The 20,202-nt window shown below is 45.2% G+C and overlaps 1 protein-coding gene across 2 annotated transcripts in view; it reads left to right on the forward strand.

The window, feature by feature from the left end:
* Positions 1–20,202, forward strand: part of POLG (DNA polymerase gamma, catalytic subunit) — a 1,004,779-nt gene that overhangs the window by 146,576 nt on the left and 838,001 nt on the right. For both annotated transcript variants that reach the window (XM_069624312.1, XM_069624311.1), the window contains exon 5: positions 16,360–16,506. In XM_069624312.1, the coding sequence (XP_069480413.1) occupies positions 16,360–16,506 (147 nt within the window). The remainder of the gene's footprint in view (positions 1–16,359; positions 16,507–20,202) is intronic.

Raw genomic sequence — 20,202 nt, forward strand, 5'->3', positions numbered from 1 at the left:
CCCACTGTTGACAGAGTATATATGAATCCATTAAATGGAATAAAATGCATCTTGGCAGTGTCGAAGGTTTCCTTCTTTTAGCGTTTTGGAGGGGACTGCATATTTTTTGGAAGTGGGGTGTTGCCCCTTTCCTGGGCTGTTCATTGTGACAAATCAACTTCTGGGAACCAGTGGTCCAGGGATGGATATCGGTTTCTAAACCACACCTCGAATACACCAGAAGAGATCTGAACAGATTGGAAAAAGAAGCAAATCATAAACCTCCTTGTCCAATTTTGGTAACGTGGACGGAACGGCAGGCTTATCAATGAAAGGTTGTGGATCATTGTTTAGTTCGAACACAGCAAAACTACAATTATTAGCCAGTGATAAAAGGGACTGTCCAGTCAAGGTTGCAAAAAAATCTACTTTATTATTACTTTACTTTAATATATTTATATTGTGCACCAACTGACCCAGAGTCATAAGGGCACAAGAACAGAAGGACAAAGGCTTGACAAGGACCCTACAGAAAGCCCAGAAGAGAAAAACAGCAGAGAGGCAAATGTGGGGCGCTCCAACAAATAATTATCAGAATAGCAGCGTCTTTAACAGTTCTGTGGATTTCATTTATTTCTTTTTTAGATCGGGGGGTGGGGTTGCATTCCAGGCTTTGGGTGCTGCTGTAAAGAAATCCGGCTTGTTTACCTGCGAGGGTTTACATCTAGGCACCTTAAACAGGTTTGAATTATTAGATCTAAGAGCTCTTACAATCAGTTTACTCTTCAGAGCGTCCACCAAATATGCACAACTCTAGGCCACGAGACATTTGTGAGTGATCAAAAGAAGACGATATTCAATCCTGGCCTCAATCAGAAGCCAGTGTAAATCTCGCCTTGCATCGGAAACATGATCTCTTTTTTTTAGACCAGCTATTATCACAGCAGACAGTTCTAGCAACACTACGAAATACAACCCATCCTGTAAAGGAATGCAGAGGACAGACCGTTTCAAAGAAGGAAAAGGGATGCACTCTGGATACTGATAGCAGGGTGGTCGGGATAGTGAATAATCGCAACAGTTCAAGGATACTTGGCTTCCGCGCAAAGGGAGCAATGGGTCTTTGAGAAGGACCAGGGGTTCAGAACCACAATATACCTTGTGCTTGTAGGTGTTTTTGGTGCTCGACAGGGTTGAGTCGGTTTCAGGGTGATTTGCTGCTTCTAAGACAGAGTTCAAGACGGGAGACAGCTGCGGGTATCGGGCGGTAAACAGTTCGGTGAGCTAAGCTGGACGGACGGCTGCAGACTGGTCTACATAGCGGTTTGGGGTCAGGAATCATTGTCTCAGTGCTGGTCGGCGGTTCTGAAGCACTGGTTGAGACGCCTCGGATGTCTTTAAGCGACTGCAACGTAACAACGGTCAGCATTGCAGCTCGAGGAACTCGACTGGCTCGAAATGTCCTGAGGAGTGTGTTGCTGCCTTGTCCTTGGTTTCAGGTTCAGGGACCTTCTGCCATTTCCCACCTAGGAAGCTTTCTGCAGAGTCAAGCAGGGCACGCTGTGTGCTGACTGGGTATCCGCTCTGGAGCTGCTGGAGGGTCCTCTGGATTCCCTATCTCCCTCTGTCCCTGGGAGATGTTTAGGGGAGGCATCGTGCTTCCCTCTTGGAGGTCCTGGCCTTCCTTCACTGGTGGAGGATGTAAGGCAGACTGTACCTTCAGCCAGGGTCCAATGAGGAGTTATTCTTGCTACTTCTGATGAAGCTTTCAGGTGATCTGCCAAAAGAGGAGGTCTGCCCTCTTTTAAAGCCAAATGAGCCACTGTGATTTGTGCAGGGTAAGCCTACCTTGATTAACTAATCCTGGGTCCCCACAAAATATCTTCTGTATGCATGAGGTCATAATCAGAGTGCTTTGCAACAGAAAAGGTAAAGGGGTGAAAACATGTCATATTAAGTCCCACCCATCTTCCTGTCTGTTGTTGATCCGAAGGGTCCTTCTGGTTAATGGAGCTCTCTGTGGTACCTGATTAAAGCTGCAGGTCTTCCTTGAAGCTACAGCGAGAACATTCTTTCTAGCTCCTGCAAACCACTTACTCATTCCTTATGAATGGGGTCCCTCTGTAGGATCAACTACTGTAAACATGCAGTCCCAGACAGTTCACAGTTGATCGCTACTGAGGGCGGGAGCTGACTTCAGGTTGACAGTTGCATATGAAAGGTTGTTGTGGTTTCCTGTCTCCTTTGTTAACCTCTGCAGCCATGTCCCATGTGGGCCTATTTGAATGACTCTCTGATTCGTATATGAATCACTCCCACCAGCTGCAGGGCCCAACAAAAGGGCTGTGCAGATTCATGGAGCCTTTGATAGTTAATTAGGCTGGCCATGGCAGGAGGAAGGTTTGGTCCGCGCCTTTCTGGAGATGCATCGTGTACTCCTCCTGTCATATCCCAGTATGGCAGGGGGAGTGCGCCTATAGGCTGTGTCCACCCAGAGTACATGGGTATATGCGTATGTCGTGTGGTGTATCTTAAGCTAGAGGAAAGGGGACTACAGTAGTAAGACCATCAATTATCAAAGATTCTTGGGCCCATTAAAGTCTTCCCACCGCAAGAACTGAAGACTCGGCCATGGGCAAAGTTACTGTCTTTTAATATCCAAAATAGGGATAACACAGAAAAACAAAGATTCTGCAGCACTCTAGAGTTCTGAATATGCACCAAGTGGTTTTATACAGGTGACACGTCATAAAATAATTCCAGCCTCAAAAACCAACAGGGCACTACAATGGGCCTCATTCTAACCTTGCCGGCCTGGAAACGACGTTGCCGGTAAGCTTACCAGCACCGTTATTTCCGGACCGACAAGTACAAGTCAGGTGGGCGGGGCCCACAGACTTTCACAGAAGCACTGGCACTGTTATTACCAGTGCCAGTGTTTCTGTGGTCCCCATTCCCATAGAGAATGGGGAACAACATATTACTGGCGCTTAACTTTCCAGCCACTGGGGTTGTAATACTCTGGTGTTACCGGCATGCCACGGGCCGGTAACTGTTTACAGTGTGGCGGCTACCTGACGGTTTTACCGGCACAGTTACCGCTGGACCAGTAATGAAGTTACCGCTGGACCAGTAATGAGGCCCAATAGGTCAGTTTGGGCTGACTACATATGTACCCTATATGTGTTAAAAATCGAATTGGCAGACAATGGGTGGCTCCTCCTGGGACCACCTATAAATGTTAGGCTACACTGTAGCAGGGTCGCAGGACTACCATTGGCCCCTGCAACATATCATACTTTCTACTGAAGGGAGCCTTTGGATTGGTTGGAGTGGGTCCTCCCAGTCCTGGGACCCTGTCTGGTCACAGAGCCGAGTGTACCTCTTCAAGGTGATGGGAAGGAACATAGAGGGCTGTTTGTTCTGTTATTGTTACCAATGTCCCACCACCTAAGCCTGGGAGAGTGCAGGCAGGTTGCAATTCGGTTGGCAACACAATGTATCGGCTCTTCCCTTGCTGTGCTGGGAACAGGTCGTCTTCCCACCCTGAATGATGAGTGAGCATTGTATTGTCCTGCTGGGTCACGTGTAAAGGGACTGCAATCTGGAGCTCTTCTGCTTCAAATTATGATGAATTTCAGCTTGAATCCTTGCAGGTGGCTTGCTGCCTTGGTAATCATGAACTTTCCATCTGTCCTTGGCTGGATGCCCTGTCTTCGTGGCTGTTTAGCTGCAGGGATTGTGTCTCCCTTCCATGTGTTTAAGGCCTGCTCCTCTTCCTCCATTTAATCCAGTGGCCTATAGTGCTTCTATGTGTACTAATGGCTACCAATGACGAACAGCAGTAAAGCAAATGCAAGCTTGGTCCACGTATACTTTTGCTCTTGCAGTGTCTCGCAATTTCGCCTTAACTGAAACAGAACGGCTTAGAAACGTTATGTAAGTGTAGCAGTCCTCAGGCCTATATGAGTCATAGCATGTCCTTTGTGCCTCTATGCAATAAACTGTGCATGTTTATTTATCTTCATGAATGGATGAATATCTGCTTCATGTTTAAACACTGCTATGTTGTGACGTCACTAATGGCGTCATCAATATCTGGCTTCATAGTCAGTCGACCTGATCAATTGATGAGACTGTCTCCTCGAAACGGGTTGAACAGTTGTCTGATCGAGTGCCGCTTCTGGTATCTGCGATACATTGTCATTGTCGGCGACTGTCCAAAGAGTGAGTTGCACCTTTCGTTCTTCATTCTGTGAGCCGAGATACACGTAGGGGTCATAAGGCCATTTCCTGGACCCTCTCTTCAGGTGAGCATAGGAAAATGCGTGTGGATTAGCCCCACACATTTTCCAGAGGTTGATCTACCATCACTCACTTTCATTTAAAATTTCAAAAAAGCACAGGCGAGCGCACACCCACCGTGTGGATGGTTGAATTCCTCACACTGAAACTGTCAGTTGACAGGCAAGCAAGTCCCATCTTATTCTGATGGATGGTTTCAGGTTGTTGAAACTTATTCCGCAAGAGATGCTTGCATTGGGGGCTGCTTCATTTACTTGTATCAAACTAGGCAACACTCCCCCTTTTCCCAGCAACATTATTTGCACAACGCTTGCAGCGCGTTGAAAAAATAATACAATTAAGGGATGAGTCCGGGGCACCATGGCAGACACTTGCCATGTGCCTGAAGTATGTTACACCGCCTGCCACCCAGTACCACCATTTTCTCTCCATAGAGACCCGAGTGACAGAGCCCCAAACATCAGCTACTTATGCCATGCATAAAAAACACCAAGTACCAAAAGCTCGCTAATACCACAGCTAACACAACACTGCCCATGTAATCTGAGATGGGCGCATTGACACAAGCATTGGCAAAGCAAATGGGTATGGCTATGAAAATGTACATGTGGTGGAAATGAGCACAATCGTGTAAACTACGACGCCACGGCTTTTACCCTGCAACATAGATGAAAGCCTTGCAGTAACGTCTCAGGTCGCATGAGTATGATACGTTTAATTTCCTTTTTTTATTTAGGTCATGCCCAATTAATCCCATAGCCCACATTTCCCAAATGTAAAAGGTAACACTATTTTTAAGGGACGTTAACATGTACATTTGCAAAATAAAGACCTACTTCTTGTTACAGTGGCATCCACGCTGGTATACGATGCTTCCACTAATCTTGGCTGCACACGAACAGTCAGCAGCCACATACAGTAATATGATACCAAAAAGCACAATGCAGTGCAACACACAAGGGTAAAACACACTCATGTATAGATATTCACTTGCTACTACAAACTTGGCATTGCTGTAACAGGGCGTTCGAGGGGATTGGGTCCTCCGACATATTCCATATCTATGACATGCAATCAACACAGCTGTGCTGATTGCATGTTATAGATATGAATACGTCGTCGGACCATCCCATCGAAAGAACGAAAGAATGTTAGCAGGTAAGAGAGTAACTTGTTCTTCTCTAGGAACTCGTTATGCATGACACAGCAGCTGCATGGCATCTGGTCCCATCCCTAATATGTGTCTTCATGAGCTCTGGAAGCTGACAATGCTTGTTCTATCCAGACCTAAAAAGGGGTAGCGTTCGGTAACTTCTAGGCATAGGAGCAAAGAGAACATGAAAGATGGGGTGCCCAGAAATCCTGGCTTTGGCGGGACTGTCCCAGTATTTGGTGCTCTGCCCCCCTTTCTCAAGATTATGTTCCCTTTGGAAACTACAGTGGTCCTGTTTTTTTGTAGTAGGTCTTCGTAGGTGGCAGGCAGGAATGCACAGTCTCGCACTGAAGAAGTGCTGCATTTTTGGTAAATTAATTATTTGTGCTTCTTTGAACAGTAACACTTAAACCCTTGTCTCCTCCAAACGGTATGTGCCTTGACAGCCACTTTCCAGAGTTAGTCCTACTTTTATGTTAGTTGCACTGCCCCGGTTTTTTACTTTTTAAATCCGGTCACCCTAACGAAAGAAGGAGGCTGTCACCTGCTCTGAGCTCAGGATCCTATTAGAGGCTACTTGTTTGATTACCTGTATAATGATGTATATATTGTATACCTTGTGTGTGTTACTTGATTGTCAATTAATGTCAAGGAGCTTCCAGCAATGTAACCTCTGCTGGACCTACCTCTGTTGCTATGTAACTAAGTTTTTACAATCCTCTTGTCACTTTTTGCGCCTTCTTACCCTTTGGGGTAGAATGCGTGCTTGTGCAGTTTGGCAGTGCGGGCACAATGTTGGGGTCAAAGTCGGAGTGGTCCACCATATACCAGGAAGCTATAGACCGCTTTGTTCCCAAAGGAAAGATCGTGGCGCTAAGCCCAGCACGAGTCTAAAATGGAGCACTAAAACCACTCACATACCTTGTCCACCTGTACTTCTAGGCAGTACTGGAAATGGAAAAAAAGGTAGCGAGGAACCCTCTCATCCTTGGAGGGGGGCGGGACAGAGGAGCGGGGCCCCAGGCTAGTTTGGCCAATGCGGTTTCTCTTCCTATAAGCCAATCCTAGCTATTTGCATAAAAGCAAAGAGCATTCGAATGTCCACAATTTTAAATTCAAAACATGTCTTTTAGTGATTCAGTAACAAACCCCTTTGAGCGAATACTGCAGTTTTGATTGGCCACACTACTTGCCCCAAGAATAAAATGTACACTGCAGCCAGACACGTATGTGTATTTGTATTTGTATTTATTTATTTGTAGAGCGCGGCCAAGCCCTGGGGCAGCTGGGTGCTGAGGCTTACAGGTTACACAAACAGTACTGTACATAACTGAGTCATACATGTTTTTGATGCAATGGGAGTGGGGAGCAACCAAGAGAGAGGGTGAGAGACATACTCATATTATAAACAATTGCTATGCTAGAACCAGTGTAACAATTTACAATACATTACTTGATGTTTACATAAGACCTATCAGTATCAGAGCTACCGTACTAAGGTGATCTAGAGGTAACGTGTCATCTGTTATGGGGAGGGCAGGTTAAGATCTTGCTCCATGAGCCATGTCTTGACCTTGTTACGGAAGAGGGAGAATGACGGTTCTTCTCTTATGGATATCGGGAGTGCATTCCATTTTTTTGCAGCAAGAACTGGGAAGCTTACTCCGCCAACTCCTTGTTGATTGAATCGTGGTATGGCAACACAGTGTCTTTGTGCTACTCTACTAGGTCTTATCGGTAGGTGGCGTGAGAAGGTGTTGCACAGGTATATGGGTGGCTGATTGTTAAGGCATTTGTGGGTGAGTGAGAGAGATTTGAGGTCTATTCTTTGTTTGATATTCAGCCATTTGATATTTTGTCTCGTTGCAGTAATGTGTTCTTTCCTTGGAATGTTGCACGCAGATCGGATAGCATTGTTTTGCATTACTTGCATTTTATTAATATTATGCTGCGAGGTTCCAAGGTAAAGCGCGTTACGATAGTCAAGTTTGTATAGTACTAATACTAATGGTATTTGTTTCTGCCCACCAGAATTTGGCGTGTTACAGGAGCGGACTCCTGTCATCCCTCGTTCCTCTCAGGAACTTTGGACCTGTCTCCTGCTTTTAAACCGACACAGGCACTGCGAGCTTTGCTCTTGCCTGCACCGTCCCGCTTCCTGGTGGAGGCGGAGTTAGCCCATATCACGTGGACGATCACATGACCCGGCAGCGAACTCAAAGCTGCGCCAGAGCCGCCCGAGCGGCGTATTTGTTTCTGCCCACCAGAATTTGGCGTGTTACAGGGGCAGACTCCTGTCATCCCTCGTTCCTCTCAGGAACTTTGGACCTGTCTCCTGCTTTTAAACCGACACAGGCACTGCGAGCTTTGCTCTTGCCTACACCGTCCCGCTTCCTGGTGGAGGCGGAGTTAGCTCATATCACGTGACCCGGCAGCGCACTCAAAGCTGCGCCAGAGCCACCCTTGCAGCAATAAGCCCTGTGGCGTCAAGCCCACCCGCTGTTGAGCGGCTGTTTGGCGGATGGTGGCATTATACCACCCTGCCTCAAGTACTGTTTATTGCCGCTGCACCTACTAACATTAATCGCTTAAATTCCGAATTGATGTGTGGTTGAAATTTTATCAGTTCTTATTGCTATTTGAGTTTGGTGCCCTGCATTTTATCAAAGGAGAAAATTGCATCACTCTTTAACGTTTTGATATAAATCATTTCATGTTTACCCTGAAAACAGGTATGCCATCGGAGATCACTAGAGACCCCATGGTTACCTCTCCAAGTTCAATGCCTAGTCTAACGGATCTAGCCTTGCTTTCAAAGACGCCCGTGAACCAAAATATCCCAAAATCACAGGAAAAGACCAAAAGTCGAACTTGTATTTCTAAGAAAAATATTATTTTAACCCCAATTAATAAAACTCCCACTCAACCTGACATTCGTAAGTTTTATGAGACAAAGTCAGGTGGTATAGCAATGTCTGATCCGATTGACTTGGCATCTCTTGTTAAGGTTTCTTCGAATCCACTGCTACCTAATTGTTGTCCAGGTAGTGAAACTCTAAACCAATATCCTACCCTTAACAATGAGGCTTCTACTTGCCCTTTGAGTTCTACTATTTCGGATCAAACTTTATTAACTGTACCTCATTTTCCTATTAAACCTATCAAATCCGTTCAAACCTTTGCTACTGTTTTAGAAGAGTCGACTCTTCATATTGAAGACACGACAATCGAAAGCCATAATGTAGCGCGTGATATTTCGACCAAGAACGTCTGGCTGGCCTCAGTAATTATCGAAGACGTGGGATATGTCAGTCCAAATAAATCCATATCTCCTCCCTGTCAAAATTCTCCTGAATGCAGGGACTTAGAAAGCTCAAGAGCTTCAATAATGACTGACTATGCACAACCGTGCTCCATGGATTCAATAAGACTGGATGAGGAGGTGTCTTTTTTACATCCGACCCCCCGCCGCTGTCAAACTACTGACAGGAAACAACAATCTTTTGCTACCTCGGCTAATCCTGCCTTATTAGAAATCACTTTGGGGACCATTAACTCTACTATGTCCACTCTATTTAAGCTTTTCGACTCTTTAGACCAGAAGATAGCTGTTCAAACTGATAAACTAGACCATATAAGTGATTGGATGAAAGACACCTCACTTAAATGCGCTAAAAGTCTTTCATTAGGAAACCTGGAACAAAGAGTAGTCCATCTTGAATCTCATTTGTTATCCTATCAAGGTTTAAATGAACACTCTGGGGTACCCATTACACAACGTCTCTCACATCTAGAAAATTTGACTCGAAACCCTCTGACTATTACCTCAGTATTGCCAACATTTTCTAAAATGATCCGTCCGATTGAATGTGTGGAGGAAATTGTGACTCCAAAAAATGATGGATCAGTGTGGCTTCTCCTGTGAAGAGTGATGTTCAATCTGCCGCCAGTAAACAAAAGGGGGGCGTCAACCAAAACTCACAAAAAATTGGATCTTTACTAGTGAACAACAAAAAAACAATCTGTCTCAACCAAAGCTACACAAAGAAATAAAAAAACTCTGGCGGTGACGGAAATTGCTGTTCACAGTGCTACTGCCCCTTCAGATAGTCGCGATGTGGTTACGAATAGCGAATTAGCCGCTACGGCTGGCAAATCTCCTGTTGTTAAAGCTTTGCCAGACAATTTTCCATCTTCTCAAGTTGCTTTAAAGGAGGTCCCAAGGTCGCCTCCTATGTATGATCCCTTGAATGAGTTGGTACATCTGTTAACATTCAAGCCTGATAATATACAAATAAAACAATCCCTTCCTGTTGTACAAACAACATTACCTACTCAATGCGATGTCATCAATACAGGTGCTAGTAAGTTACCTCCCTCTGCCGCTTCTACAGTGGGAGTTGAAGACCGTTTAAGCTCATTAAGAGATGCTGTAGACTCCTATCTACTAAAAAAAAATTCTGAGGTGTTGCCCGAAGCTTCACATGCCATTGATCAACCCCTTCAAACACATAACCCCTTTCATAATACCCAAAATGAAGCTTCACTTCTTTCAAGCAGAACAGATAATTGTATGAATTCCAAACCTTCTCATTGTAATAGGAATTGTCCTCAAGATCTTTCAAAACAAAACAATAAGAGATATTGATTTACGTAATGATGGCACCAAACCTTACATAAATAACGATAACATTGCATTTTCAAAGAAACTCAATCAATTCCATACTTTAATTTTGAAGTGTCGCGATGGGTCCTTTCCAAAATACGACTTATGTCGTGCTAGTGTTTTAAATATATTTGGAGATATTGAGGGGTTAGATGCCATTTCCTCCACTGATTTGGATCAAGTTGAGTTTCTTTGTGACAAAAATCTTTCCATCGTTAGACTCTGGATAAAGTCTGGAATCGTTCGTAATACCTTGTGGAACACCAGAATGGATCTATTCAATCTTGGCTTTTTACTAGCCCAAGATCCAGCACGTCAGCAGTCTAAGGAGATTGATGGTAATAAATCTATCGTAGGTACCACCCTTGCATCGTCTTGTGCCTACAATTTTTGCACTAAAGACTCTTCATCAGACCCCAGAGCATCTGGTAATTCTCACTCATAACCACGAGCAGTTATTCCCACTACTGAACTTTCACTTGCCAGCTGGAATACCAGAGGCTATTCTCATCTGCAGTGGACTATAAAGAACGAGTTGAACACTTATGACATAGTGGCCTTGCAAGAAACGTGGCTAGTAAATCCCCCTATATGGGATGACCATGAGATTAGTCTGCTGCCAGCAGTTCAAGCTGATAAAGGTAGACCTACAGCTGGACTGTTAGTTGCAGTGAAAGTGAGTAAGGGTTTAAAGATATCTCCCTGGAAAGCACCAAATAAATTTATGCAATTGGTTAAAATCTCCTTTAACTCACAGATATACCCACTTATTAATCTTTACAGAAATCCGGTAGGAATCGATGACTGCTTTTATGATGCGCTTTCTCTTCTCTTCGAGTACATTTCTGCACAAAATAATATCTCTGGAATCTTACTTATGGGTGATCTGAACCTTTCTTGCTTTGATTCGTGATGAATCGTGAGGGTGCAAAATGGATCTCCTTTATGGAAGATCATGACTTAAAGATGGCAAATGGTGCGATTATAGGTGACATTCCCCCAATGAACACCTGGGAGAGAGGCAACTCAAAATCCACGATTGATTACATCTGTATGTCCAATAGCATCTTTACGAATACCACCAAATTTATCATAGTAAAACAGTCTAGTGATCACCATCTTTTAGCACTATTTTGGGCGGTTGAAATTGAAAATCACTTGAAAATTGCATTTTACTATAATCAACCTGTATCTGTTAATAATGGTAAAAACCGCTTCAAATGGTCTGTTAATAAATTACTAGCTTTGAATGGTGCTATTTTAGACAACTAACGGTTACCTAAGACTGGTTCGTATATAGACGTGTTAAGCACTTTCGCGAATCTTTATCCCACTCATAGTAAATTACCTAAAAGACATGTGCATGGGTTTGATCTAGCTCTCTGTGAAAGAAAAAAGGCTTACAGAAGAGAGATCAGAAATCATCGTAAACTCCCCATGATTGATCAAATTAAGGCAGTTAAGGTTGCTACATCGAGATATCGAAATTGGGTTCGCATGAGGCGAGCAACTATGTATCAAATAGACAGCAAACACTTTTTGGTAGCTTGTCGTAGCAAAAACTCTGCCTTGGTTTGGGATTTGTTGAACAAATGTAATTCATCACCCCAAGGTCATGCACAACTCAATGGAGTTTCTGAATCAGTGTGGGTCACATATTTTGCTACTCTATATGATGACTCCAAGATGACGTGCTATAAGTACAACAGCAGCTCTATAAATGGGTGGGCTCTGCACTGTACAAGATCTATTATTCAAGATTTTATTAAATCATCTTCCTCAGCAGGCCTGGATGGTCTTACTAATTTAATGCTCAAACAAAATATAACAGAATGGGCACTAATCTTGAACAATGCTTTTCACCACATCATACAAACCAAAAATATTCCTGATTCATGGCGCTCTTCTGTGATCATTCCGATCTATAAAAAAGGTGATCGAATGGACCCTAAAAGCTATCGTCCAATAACGTTACTGGATGTTCCAGGCAAAATATTCTCTAGGTTGGTGTTAAGAGATTTTAATGTTTGGTCAAACAAAGCAAATCAACGTGACCCAGCACAAGCTGGTTTTGTTGTGGGTTTGGGCACTGGCATCAATTTAATTACTTTAAATGCTATAAGACAACAAGCATTTAACAAGAGACAAGCCAGATACTTTGCGTTTGTAGATCTCCACTCCGCTTTTGACTCGGTCTCAAGACCAAAACTCATAGATAAGTTACTCAAAGCGGATTGTCCTCCAACTCTTATTGATATTATTTTTGCCCTCCATTCATACACTAAGGTCTATGTGAGATTGAATTCTGAGGGTCTTCTCTCATCCCCAGTTCCAACATTTAGAGGGTTGAAACAGGGGTGCATTTTAGCATCCGCCCTGTTTAATTTTTTTATTAATGATGTACGCTGGATCTTTAGCAAAATAACAACTGATGCTCCCAAACTGAACGGTGTAAAAATGTGTGCCTTGTGGTATGCGGATGATCTTGTTTTAGTGTCTAAAACTCCCAGTGGTTTACGTAATCTTTTGCCAGCACTATGCTCCTATTTTAAAGAAAATGAACTAGTAGTAAACACTGGGAAAACACAAATTGTCACGTATGTTCCGAAAGGTTTACGTAAACACTTATTAGAATGGCAAATTGAGGGAATACCCATAAAGATGGTACCAAATTACGTTTACTTGGGCCTAATTTTCGATGGTTGTCCAACGCTAGACTCGCATCTGAATAAAATTAAACATAAGCTAGTCACGGCAATCTGTCAAACTCGAGTAATTGTTTCTAAATATGGCAAATTCTCTATCAAAGCTGCCATCACATATTGGAACCAGAATGTTGTAGCAACTATCCTTTATGGTTTAGAAACGTTAATTGTTCCCCCAGGTTTTCTCAATTTATTAGAAGCTAAGTTTTGGCGTGCAACTTTACATCTTCCACAGTGTATTCCTGGTGTGCTGATACGCTATGAATTGGGATTAACCTCTCTAACTGCCATATACAACTGGCGTCTATGTGCCCTATTTCGCAAATGCTTGTTATCCTCATGTGATAATTCCACACTATCTTCCATCTCTAGCTATTTGCTTAGCTCCGCAGAAAAATTTCCAAGACATTGGTCTTCAAAAATCTTATCAATTATGGTGAACGCTGACATATCACTTGAGCTTCTTGTACTTCATCCGGAGCAAGCCAAGAAGAAGGTGCACATGATGGACTGGATTGACACTAGAACTCAGTGTTTAACCTACAAAGACTTTGACTCTACAATCTTTGGACCCAAGCGTTATAAAGGCACAGCTGCTTATTTACGTTTGGCACCATCTGCTGCTATAAGAACGGCCATTCTTCGGTTGCGGTTTAACATCTGGCCCACCCGTGAGGTTAAAACAAGAAGAAAGCGAATCCCCTCTGACCTTAACTGGTGTAGGTTCTGCAAAAATATAACGATTGTCGAAACTTTACAACACTTATTATTGAACTGTCCTGAACTATCCACTTTAAGAAAATTGCACTTTGTTAACCACTTTGCGTATTTTTCACAAATTGATCCTAGAAATAGATGGATCGCCATGGCAGCCACCGAATGCATGAGCATAAGAATTGCAACCATCAATTTTTTAAAAGCCTTGAATATGGAATGAAATTAAGAGTTCTTTGCTTATCTCTTTCTGAAAGATTTTTATGATGATATTTTAGCATTTTGTAAACTTTTATGAATATTTTTGCTACTTGGATTTGATGTTTATGGATTTTGCTATTTCTTATAAATTGAAAAAGTTGATGTAATTTCAACTATATTCAATAATAAAATAAAATTAAAAAAAAAATAGTACTAATGCTCTTGCTATTGAGATGCAGTTAGTCGTAGACGGGTATGGTCGGCAGGCTGTAATAAGCTTGCAGGTGTAAGCTGTAGATGATGCTAGTGCGTTAGTTTGTCTAGTGAGTGATAGAGCTGATTCAATGTACATTCCCAGTGGTTTGACGTCACTGGCTACTTTGATGATTTTATTGTCGATATTGAAAGATTTGTAGGTGGGTCCTAGTTTGAGTTTTGTTGGGGAGCCGAGAAGTAGTAACTCAGTTTTGCCGTCGTTTAAGCATAGGCCATGTTTGGCCATCCAGATTTGAATTGTACTGTAGATGTCATTGAGAGTTTTACCGTCTACAACGTAATCACCAGTGATAGGTATGAGTATCTGGGTGTCATCCGCATAATTAGTGTATGTGACACTCAGATAGTCAAGTAAATCAAATAGGGGTTTGATGAACACGTTGTAGAGAGTAGGGGACACGCATGAACCCTGGGGGACTCCGCAAGTCACTGGTGTGGGTGCTGATGAAGCTGTGGGTGAGAATACTCTCATTGTTTTATTGCTGAGGGAGGATTTAATCCAAGCATTAGCTTGATCTAAGAAATGAGCAGCAGATGATAAATGTTTACATAGTATTTCATGGTTTACTAAATCAAATGCCACTGATGGGTCGAGTAGTAATAGTATGGCAGATTTTCCTTTATCTTTGAGGATCTGGATTTGTGTCTTTAGATCAATAAGTGTTTGGGTCTGAATCCTGATTGTCTTAGTCCTAATAGGTTGTGTGTTTCTAGATAATGCTGTATCCGGATGTATGCTGCACGGTCCAAGATTTTTAGTAAGAATGGAACAGTCGAGATAGGTCTGTAGTTTGAAGGGTTGGTAGGATCCAGAGCTGTTTTTTTTAGTAAGGGAAGTACCCAAGCATTTTTTAGATTGTGGGGAACTGTATTCGAATTAAAGGAAGCATTGATGAACAATGTAATGAAAGGGGCTAGTGTGTTAGCTGCCTCTTTGATCAGCGCAGCCGGGCAAGCATCACCCTTACAATTTGAGGGTTTGAGTTGAAGCCTGATCTGTTCAACTTTTTATAGAGAGAGGCTTGAAGTTAAATTGGGGGATGTTAGAGGTCAAATTAGTTGGTAGGTCCATCGGTGTGGCATTGTCAATAATGTTGTTTTTTATTTTTATTTTGGTTAGGAGCATGCTAATTTTATCTTGGAGCGCATTCTGTATGTTAGTGCACCATATGTTTTCCTTGGTACATGTGTCCGGAGTAGGCGCAGGTGATTCACGTTCTTTCAATATATTGAACAATTCCTTAGTATTGGAGTTGGCCGTGGCAATACGGTCACTGAAGTTGTCTTTTTTTTGCCTGTATGATGGCTTTTTTTTAATTGAGTGCGGCAACTGTAAACAATAATTTGTTAGATTCTGAGGGGGACTTTTTCCAAAATGATTTCAGCTGTACATTTTATTTTCCTAAGATTCTTTAGGTGAGGCGTGTACCATTTGTTAATATGGGCCTGTGGTTTCGATTATTGCATTTTAATAGGTGCTATTGTATTTATCGCCTTGAGGATGGCCTTGTTATAGAGATTAACTAAATTAGATGGATCCGATGGCAAAGTAGTGGCTTGGGTAATTGGGTCTAGTAGCAGTACCGAATTTTCAAGTGAAAGGTTCCATTTGCTTCTTGCTGTGAGGCTTTGACTGTTGAGGCTTTGACTGTTTCTTTGTTCAGTTTCCCGTGCCGAGTCTACTGAAAGTGTCTGTTGAAACGTGGGTTGCTTGTGCGTGTGATATCTCGTCTTCCACGGAGGATACGGTTTTGAAGCCGAGTTATCACACGCACAAGCAACACGCGCTTCCAGGAGCAGATCCCTTTCAGAATAGTTTGCAGCTGCAGATTCTTCTGAAAGCTGCCTGCTCGTTGAAGCGTGGGTGTCTGGGCTGGCGACGAGCGCTGCTCTGTCTTGTTCCGGCACATGCCATGCTCTGATTGTAGGCAAGGTAGCCCAAAGCTGCCTCTCCTTCCTCCTGTATTATCCAACGGCAGTAGACACTAAAGAATCGGTGCTTCCGTTTGCAAGATCTCTCTGAGAAAGGGACCCCTTTTTTCAACGGGAGGGGTCTCCAGCTGAGTCGTACACTCACAGCAAGGTGCGCATCATTTCCCATCCAATCATTGGAGGATTTCAGGACATTTTCGAGTTTTCTGTCGAAGCACTTTGGTTACAATTTTCTTTTAAATAATAACTGCACTTACTGTGCTTAAAGTTGATGCTGTTGCCTTCCTTCCTTGCTTGCTTGTGGCATGCCCTATGCTCGCTTGCTTGTGGCATGCCCTATGCTCAAAGTTATCTGAAACTACCACTAACGAACATGATCGTAGTCAGTGACCTCCTGTATGGGCTAATGGCAATGTTTCTCGCTCCAGATCGCGGCCTGGGACTGGGTGAACATCAGCAGCATTAATAACTTGGCAGATGTGCACAGCCTGTATGTTGGGGGTCCCCCGCTTGAAAAGGAGGCTCGCGAGCTCTTCGTGAAGGGCAGCCTGGCGGACATTCGGAAGGCATTTCAGGTACGTGCAAGATTCTGGCGATGCATCACGAGAGCCTTCGATAAGAATTACATTCTATATTCCGGTTATGCTGCCATACGTTCTCGGGGTGACATTGGCACATATTATTATACTAACGTGTTGTATAACCTTTTCTGTGAAAGGAGTTGTCTCTATTATCACAATGTTAATGACTATTGCAGGAAAAAATGTCCCTTCTTTCCCTTCTCCAGGTCCCTGCCTCCACCCTCTGCCACCTCTTTGGCTTCCTCTACTTCTTCTCTGGCTGCCCTGTTGCCTCCCTCCTCTGCCACCTCTCTGGCATCTTTATCCGCTACCTTGCCCTCTCGTCCTTCCTCCTCTGCCAATCCTCAGCTCGTTCTACACTTCCGCAGGGTGTACCTCTGACCTGTACCCCTCCACGGAAGTCTCCTGGAAGAACTCGACCTTGATGTTCTCGGTCTGACCGAGACGTGGTTCACGGCCAGATCTATCACGAATTTTAACACTCTGATGGCTACAAGATCTTTTCCGTGCCCAGATCCAACCGTCCCGGTGGGGGTGTAGCCCTGATCTTCCCTGACTGGAGATATATATATATATATATATATATATATATCTTTCTCTCTCTCTCTTTCTCTCTCTCTTTCTCTCTCTCTCTCTCTCTTCTCCCCCCCCCCCAGGTAACCTCCTAACTCTCCGAGTGGGCGGACCTCTGCCCCTCCCTCCTTGCCTCTACCACTCGACTCCTCTTCCTCCTCCTCCCCCTTCTTCTTCAGAGACCTCAACATTCACTAGGATGCTTCCTGTCCTTCCTCTGGACTCTATCTCAACCTCTGCGATTCTCTTTCTCTCTATTCTTCCTTCTGGCCCGACTCACTCTGCAGGGCACACCTTGGATGTTCTGATCTCCTCAGACCTCCCCCTCTCTAACCCACTCACCACTCCTCTCTCCTGGAGTGACCACTTTCTCCTCTCCTATCTCTCTCTCTCTCGCTCTACCACCAGGCCGAGCCAACTCCAGCACTGCCACCCAACCTGTCGGCCATCCGAACCATGAAGCGTGTGTGTCAGTTGAGGCTTTCGCCGCCACTTTCTCTCCTCCTTAGTGACCTCTGGCTGACTCCCATCCTGACACAGCCCCTTCCAACCTCAATTCTTCACTCTGACACTCTTGATGTACCTGTCCCTGTCATGAGGATCCGCTTGAAGCCCACAGCCAAGTGCAACTCTTGGCTCGACTCGGACCTCGTCACCCTTAAACGCAAGTGTAGGGTGGCTGAGAGGAAATGGCGGGCATGATGTGCACCCCCTTCAAACTGGCCTGCACCTGCTCCAAAGGTAGTACCGACTTTCTGTCCACACTAAGAGAGCTTGCATCCAAGCCCACGTCTCTGCGGCATCTAACAACTCGGCCAAACTCTTTAAAACCTGCAAGCAGGGGGTGGGGCAGTGGCTGTTGTGCTCCTGTAAAATGGCCACCTGACCCAGGTGCTCTGCAGCCTAAGGATGCCGCATAGGGGCAAAATCATCCTTCCCGTGCACTGAAGACCACCCAACTTGCTGGCGACTACCCTTAACCCTATATCTCATGCCATTCCTAATCCTGGGACTGCAGGTGCCACAGATATGCAGTTATCGCCCATTGGTCGCAGGCCCGACACCAGTGCAAACGTCGCGAGTGTGAGGTGCTCCAGCTGAGGACTGCGGCTGCTGCAAAGCTGAGGGGGATAGCTGACTCAAAGATACCCCCGCCCCCCCGCGGCTTGCTACTCACCATCACCTAAATTGCGGAGTGAACTACACCAGCTACGGATCCGATCGCTCCTCCCGGCCTGCCCTAAGGGTGGGTGCTGGCGGGACACTACCCTAAACTGCTACTTAGCAACCAGCGGGTGGCTAACGCCCTTGATGGCTGATGCAGCGGGACATCTGGCTGTCCCGTTTGTGCTCTCGCTGAGGGACGGAGTTGCTGCAACTCGCCAGGCAGGGTGCCCTGAACCCTGGCCGATAAGTGAGACACACCTGCTGGTGCGTATACGGTTGTGCCGGTGTACGCTGTGGCAGGATCCTGTCTGCTTCCCCTGCTACAGACTGCTTGCGCCTCTGGACAGAGAGGCACTGTTACTGACGGGCATCTGTGGAACCTTCTTCCGGTTGATCTGGACTCCTGATCCCTACTGCAGGGCTCACATTGGGGTTGTTGCCACGTTGGAGACTGCAGCGACCCGAAGAGGGACCCTGCTGTGGGAGCCTCCTTTGAGGCCTGCTCTGCCTTACGTCTGTGCCGCTGTGTAAAGCTCTGAAGCCCTCTGGGGTCCGGCACCCATCTGCGTGGGAGGGACGCAGCAACTGCAGCAGACTGCTGGATTCCAGCTGTTACTGCGCTCTGGTTGGGAGTGAACCCAGTTTTCTGGGATGTCTGATCCCCAGACATATTGCTCAGGTACGCTGATCACAGATAGAACACAACCGTTTTGTGCTTGTATACTGGTGTCTTGCCCCTACACCTCTTGCATGACCGCACCTGCTGTGCCCATGGATGTTGTCTACCTCGAGCACCATTAACAACACGGTGAGTGCCTGCATGCCCCGGCGCACTAATCTCTCATCAACTCCAAGGCCTCCTGCTGAGGAGCCTGCTTGCTCATTGCTTAATTTAAAGACTGTTGCCCTCAATGCTGAGCCTGCCACAGTAATTGGAACACTCCGCCATATACCCAGACACGTGTTATGTGATGTCCCTGCAGAGGGTCCACTGCTCCCTGGATCGACCGCTCTGCGGCCAGGAGGGGCTTTCAGCAGCCTGTAGGGTAGACAGATACTACTCAACAATCGCCTATTACCTCCCATTAAACACTGAATTGAATAGACGCCAGTCAGTGGTCGTTGCTTCTGCCTGCTCACCCGACCTCCCTGTTGGGGAGGATTTGGTCACAATCGCTACTGGGCCTGCAGGCCCCCAGAACCCTTACTCAGCTGACCTTACCCTGCACTGCTAATACGCCAATATCCCCTGGACTGCGTTAACATGGCCAAGGGCGGCGACAAAAAACAAAGCTCTATAAACATTTTTTGAGAAAACTGCCACCAAGACACCTGGGGAAGAGAACACAGCGGCTGGGCTGTGTGCCCCTCTCAGCCTACTAACGGGGGCAACACTGAAATGCAACACATGGACGTCATGCGCTAAGGCTTTGCTACTCTTAACACAAAATTAGACGACATGAGCGGCACAATAAGCGCCATAAAGGTTGGAGTGGAGAAAAGGGACACTCCTGTCACGGAAGTCAAAACCAGAGTAGGGCTGGCTGAGGATGATGTAAGTTCGTTCAGAGCAGACCTGACTGAGCTCACCAGCAGGTGCAGTCTGTTAGTAGGAAGAAAGATGATTTGGAGTCCCGATCGCAGCGTAACAATAAATGCATAATTTGTATTCCAGAGGATAACACTACTGGTTCAACGGAGGACTTCATGGAGCGCACTCTTCTTTCACGACTGGATAGCCCCAAACTCTCCCTGCAATTCGCCATAGAACGCGCCCGTCGGGCACTCGCCACAAAGCCAAAGCCTGGTGCGCCCTCACGCCCAATCATGGCAAGGGTCTTAAACTACTGCGACAGGGACGCGGTGTTGTGGGTGGCCAGAGCCAAGGGGGAGCTCTTACTGGGCTTCAGCAGAATCCATTTGTACCTGGACTTCTCCATCGCAGTGCTG

Source organism: Ambystoma mexicanum, chromosome 11, assembly GCF_040938575.1.
Source record: "Ambystoma mexicanum isolate Mex_15411 chromosome 11, UKY_AmexF1_1, whole genome shotgun sequence".
Classification (NCBI taxonomy): Eukaryota; Metazoa; Chordata; class Amphibia; order Caudata; family Ambystomatidae; genus Ambystoma; species Ambystoma mexicanum.